Below are 6024 nucleotides of genomic sequence, written 5' to 3'. Positions count from 1 at the left end.
TAAATCACATTAAAATTCAGTTTAAATCCATTGTAAATTCAGCCTCGAGCATATTTATCTTATCTGGACTATAAAAAGTGTGTATAATCTTATTGAGGTGGAGCAGTGCACACACCTGTTTTTTTTCTTCTTTCCTAGCCTGCAGTCAAACACTTCTGCACCTCCTGCCTCACACCCCCCAAACCCCCCCACCTCCTCATGCTGAAACCCATTACAGAAATACAATTTCTAATGCCTTCACACAGGCTCGCGATCGACTGCAAACAAATTTATATTCAGCCCGTAAACAGAGAGCAGCAGAGATTTATTTATTGAGCGGAGAGGAGAGAAACAAGCTAGCGCGTGAACCCTGGGTAACCCCACAGCTGACATGAAGATGGATAAGTGTACCATGCAAATGTACAGAGGGAAGGAATATATTGCACTCCGTTATTCAGTGCATCGCTGCCCGTAGAATTCCATTTATTCTTCCAGCTGGGACCAGATCTCTGGGGTTGCGAGTGCACAGTTATACATTGTTGATTATTTGAGATTGTTTTTTAATCACTGCAGAGCCCTAGTAAAACCCTTTATTGGTCATATAAGCGGAAATCCCTCCTTCTGTGCAGTAGTTCAAATGCAGTTGCAATGATAGTTTAAATGCAAACAATATCATAACTATATTAGGTCTATTAACATTGTTACTTTTTTTTATCCGCTTTCCTAATTAACACATGCCATTTAATTATTAAAACACATTTTATGCATTTTAAAATACAACTAAAATTAACACAATCACCTCAGTTTTAATCCAGAAGCTCAACATGGCATTAGCAACACCAAATTGAGTCCTAGACCTAGAAAACACTGACACTTTTATCCACAATGACTTCAGTAAAGCATGAATGTAAATGTGTTGCAAATGTACTTACAGCTGTTAAGAAGGTGGCTTCTGTACATGTCTAAGTATTTCTATTTTCTGATCTTGATCCAGTGTTGAAATCTTTTGAACCAATAAGACTTTTTTTAATGACTGAGCTACTGGAAGGAGAGACCAAGTCTGAAAGTATAAAGACCACATCTGTTACGGCTAAATAGATGTGAGAGTGATGTTCTCCTGATAACCTCTAAAGGTCATATCTCTGGTGATCTCTTTCTAATGCTCTATGACTTTGGTGAAACTTTTTGGAATGTCACCTGTAAAATATTATGGAATGTATATGTAAAACAATCAAAAATGCCTCACACGCCCACCCCCAACACCCCATCCCCCATCCCCACCTCCTCATGCTGAAACCCATTACAGAAATACAATTTCTAATGCCTTCACACAGGCTCGCGATCGACTGCAAACAAATTTATATTCAGCCCGTAAACAGAGAGCAGCAGAGATTTATTTATTGAGCGGAGAGGAGAGAAACAAGCTAGCGCGTGAACCCTGGGTAACCCCACAGCTGACATGAAGATGGATAAGTGTACCATGCAAATGTACAGAGGGAAGGAATATATTGCACTCCGTTATTCAGTGCATCGCTGCCCGTAGAATTCCATTTATTCTTCCAGCTGGGACCAGATCTCTGGGGTTGCGAGTGCACAGTTATACATTGTTGATTATTTGAGATTGTTTTTTAATCACTGCAGAGCCCTAGTAAAACCCTTTATTGGTCATATAAGCGGAAATCCCTCCTTCTGTGCAGTAGTTCAAATGCAGTTGCAATGATAGTTTAAATGCAAACAATATCATAACTATATTAGGTCTATTAACATTGTTACTTTTTTTTATCCGCTTTCCTAATTAACACATGCCATTTAATTATTAAAACACATTTTATGCATTTTAAAATACAACTAAAATTAACACAATCACCTCAGTTTTAATCCAGAAGCTCAACATGGCATTAGCAACACCAAATTGAGTCCTAGACCTAGAAAACACTGACACTTTTATCCACAATGACTTCAGTAAAGCATGAATGTAAATGTGTTGCAAATGTACTTACAGCTGTTAAGAAGGTGGCTTCTGTACATGTCTAAGTATTTCTATTTTCTGATCTTGATCCAGTGTTGAAATCTTTTGAACCAATAAGACTTTTTTTAATGACTGAGCTACTGGAAGGAGAGACCAAGTCTGAAAGTATAAAGACCACATCTGTTACGGCTAAATAGATGTGAGAGTGATGTTCTCCTGATAACCTCTAAAGGTCATATCTCTGGTGATCTCTTTCTAATGCTCTATGACTTTGGTGAAACTTTTTGGAATGTCACCTGTAAAATATTATGGAATGTATATGTAAAACAATCAAAAATTCCCATTATACTTTAGACATGCAAACAGTTAAGATTAACAGAGTAAGGTTTTAAAAGTGCAAATGCACACTTGGTACCTTAAGGAACTATTTCTTATTATTGTGACTTAAATTTAACCAGTAAATTAAGATGTTACCAAATGGACATTTTAGGTTAACTGAAAAAAATAAAAGAATAATTGAGCATTAATTGTCATATTCCATACATAAATTTAATCTCTCTCAAGTTTAATAGGCTAAATCTTAATTAAAAAATGGAAGAAAAGGAGAGAGAAAGACAGAAAATCTGTACTCTGTAATAGTTATGATCTTCGTTATTTCTCGTTTAAAGTAAAAGTGCTGGTCAAAAACGACTCCTGTGCTTATTTTATTACGGTTTTAAATTTCAGGCATTTATTTTAAATTACAAGAATGTTAATGAAAGCAGCAAAATAATAAAGTATGAGAAAGAGTTTTTTTTCTTTTCTTTTATGCAGTAGGCAATATAAAGCCAGCATTTTAGGCTATAATAAAGTTTAGCAACGACGCGACGGTTGGGCTTAGCCTATAATAAAACTCTCTGTACTTTGATTTAGGCCTATTCAGTTTTTAATATTATTTTATGAAACAACTATTTAACGAATTAAAGTATTTAATAATCTTGTCAGTTTGGCTTGCCAATTGTTTAGAAAGAATGAACAAATCTTAAACTAAAAAAAATGAAATCGTTTTTGTGTGTAAAGCGGTTAATTATTGCAGGGGAGGCAGCTGCTAATTATCATTTGACCGACGAATGACCTGCAACGACAGCTGTTTAGAGCACACATAATCACTCAGAGATCTCATACAATTACCTGATAATTCACTTTTAACATCATTTCAGCTTTTATGTTAGATTCCCTATGGTCTAGAACAGTGGTTTCCAACCCTGGTCCTGGAGGCACCCCAACACTGCACATTTTGCATGTCTCCTTTCTCTGACACACCAATTTCAGGTCTTGGAGTCTCTACTAATGAGCTGATGATCTGAATCAGGTGTGTTTGATTAAGGAGACATGCAAAACATGCAGTGTTGGGGTGCCTCCAGGACCAGGGTTGGGAACCACTGGTCTAGAATTCAAAACAGAGTTTCAGTTTTTCCGAAGAATGTAGAGAGAAGACATTTTTGCGTTTTAAAGATAATCGGAATATGAAAGAAGATGGAATGCAAGTGTAATGTGGATTACCTGGATGAGCTTGAGAGCTACATGGACGTTTCTAAGTTTCTTTTCAACGTTTCAGTGACGCAACAATCGTATGCATGAACCACAAGATCCATGGCTGTCTTATTAACAACTATTGACAATGGCTTAAGACCTTATTCCCTGAGCTGTATACATTTCGGGTATAATCTAAGGCCGCTATACTGACTATAAACGACATTGATTTTCTGTAAGTGCTAATCTGAAGAGCAGATATGGACTGAGCCTTATAGAAACACACACACAAATATTCCGCCATTTTGTGCTAAACGTAAAATTAAAACACAATACATAGCCTATCAGTAAAATTAGCCTAAATTAGAATAATATTTTTTTTATCTGGGTCTGGAATAAACCATTTATTTATATTCTAAATGTCACAAATGCCTTGACATTTATGCAAAATTCGCAGCAAAATGAAGTGCGTTCGGGCACACACACTCCACGAGACCTTATTAGCAGGTCAAATAAAAGTCGCTCAAACTTGCTTGCTTTGGTAAATTAACGCTCACTCAGATGAGGGAGATGTCCGGCTATTGCAATAGCTATTGGCCAAGAGTTAGAGGGCACGTCATCCCCATCCATCACCGATCGAATGTTTCTAGAAGGCATGCCCCTGTCAGTGCCTCTGTCCTTTTGCGCGCTATGTGTGGCGTCTGTGGATGGAGTTTCTGTCGCGTCCATCCTGGGATGAAAATCTGGAATATATGAGATGCAGTCATGAATTCGTATCAAGGGTTCCGGGACACAACGTCACTCTTCATCAAGGGCTATCATGCTACTGGAGTTATCCGTCTGCATCAGGACCACGAATCTACTACTGACTTCCCAAGCAGAGAGGAGGGACGTGTCAACACCGAGGCGGATTTTCTTCGGTATCATTTCACGAATCTCAGTGCCACGGCCACAGGCGCGTGTTCAAAGCCCTGTAAGGACCCTGGCCGTGCTAACTCGACCAGACCCCCCTTCCCCCATAATCAAGATTTCTATAGACCAGTGCACCCCATCCGACCCCAAGTCCCCTCCTTCCAAAGCTGCCGTGAGCAGGGTCTCTCCAGAACGGGCTTCTCCTCTTCCTCAGACACTTTAAGAACTTTCTCCGGCGCGCATTGTGGACTCGGCCCTGTCAACAACACGCACCTCGATGTGCACACATGCGACGGCCGAGTGCTTCACCCAGCAGTTGAGGACAATAATACCAGATACGAGGCTCTAAACACGTTAAATGAGACACTGCGAAGTGGAAAGACTTTCAATTGGATGAGAGTGAGGAGAAATCAGTCCCGTACAGGTAAGCTGACTAGTTTTTTAATTCGATGAACTTTTCTGCAGCGCATCTTTACAGCTAAGTGATGTATTGACCGAGTGTACCAACATCTCTGCCTTCTCAGCTTTAAAAATTCTAGTGGTTTGATTTAAAATACAATGCGAATGTTTTTTTTAATAACTATCTCGTTTTTTCAATTTTCTCTGACTGAAAGTAGTGTATACTAAGTAGGACAAGAACTTTTCAGCTAGCAGAAATGAATCCTTGGAGGTGGAGCTATGTGTGTCTACAAGTTTGGCTGTACTTGCAAAGGTCACATTTAAAAAAAAATGTACTCACAAATACAGTGAAACATGATCAGTTATGAGGACATTTCAAGTGTTATGTAGTATTTGGCTCATAAATCAACCAAGTAATGTTTTACTTTATATTGACCCATATCAACAGGTTTGAATAAAGGGTCAGGTTTAGGGTTTAGCAAATATTATCACCTAAAAACCTCAATGTGCTTGAAAAATAAAATGTTACATGCTAAGGTAGTATATTTTTATATAAGAGGAACACTTTTCCTCGACAGAGCCCTAAATCTTAATAGAGACCAATGTTTATATGCTGCAATTAATTTTCTATATTGAATGTTGGGAAATGTTTATCAGAATCTCAGTGTAATCCTTAACTGGAATAATGATCGGAGAGGTCTGCGTTTAATGCAGTTCAAATGTGAGTTACTTGACATGTGCTCATAAAATGTCATGCTCAATGACATTTGACCTGTATTATGTTCGAAGTATTTCATGTTTGTTGTGAGAGCTTTGTGTTAAATTGTGAATCGCTCGTCCCCCTCAATAAATCACAATGTATGTATTAGGTTGATGGTAAAACCATGAAGAGCCCTGTTTGATTTGTCATTTCCTACGAATTAGTAATACAGCATTCATATGGTTTCCAGACTGTCAAGGAGAAGAATGTCTGGCCAGGCCACACTGATGATCTAAAATAACTCACAGGCAAATATGTCAGCGAAAAGGTCATTTCGGGCTATATTGCCCAGCGTATGAACAACAGCTGTGGTCAGGAATTAGGATGGAGAGGCCTGCTATAGCAAATCCCAAAAGCTTGAATGGTGGCAAGGCCAGGAGTTCACAATTTCTTTACTGTATTGGAGCTTCTGCTGTTTGTTTCTTTTTCTCCTGCCTGTCCACCCACATTCACCTAGAGACACATGAAAGAGGCATTGTTTGATATCAGGTAC

The 6024-nt window shown here is 38.5% G+C and overlaps 1 protein-coding gene and 1 long non-coding RNA gene across 2 annotated transcripts in view; one reads left to right on the top strand and one right to left on the bottom strand.

The window, feature by feature from the left end:
• The window catches only part of LOC107697933 (uncharacterized), a 23322-nt gene extending 22301 nt beyond the window's left edge, over positions 1-1021 (bottom strand). The window contains exon 1 of the long non-coding RNA XR_001635284.1: positions 912-1021. This is a non-coding gene — a long non-coding RNA (uncharacterized LOC107697933). The remainder of the gene's footprint in view (positions 1-911) is intronic.
• A 2955-nt stretch (positions 1022-3976) lies between these two features.
• The window catches only part of LOC107697929 (homeobox protein Hox-C1a-like), a 5684-nt gene continuing 3636 nt past the window's right edge, over positions 3977-6024 (top strand). Inside the window, 1 exon segment of the mRNA XM_016498802.1 lies at positions 3977-4796. Within this exon segment, the coding sequence (XP_016354288.1) occupies positions 4226-4796 (571 nt within the window). The 5' untranslated portion in view covers positions 3977-4225.

The sequence above is a fragment of the Sinocyclocheilus anshuiensis genome, unplaced genomic scaffold (assembly GCF_001515605.1).
Source record: "Sinocyclocheilus anshuiensis isolate Anshui unplaced genomic scaffold, SAMN03320099.WGS_v1.1 scaffold78, whole genome shotgun sequence".
Lineage (NCBI taxonomy): Eukaryota > Metazoa > Chordata > Actinopteri > Cypriniformes > Cyprinidae > Sinocyclocheilus > Sinocyclocheilus anshuiensis.
This window is presented reverse-complemented; position numbering and strand designations above follow the sequence as displayed.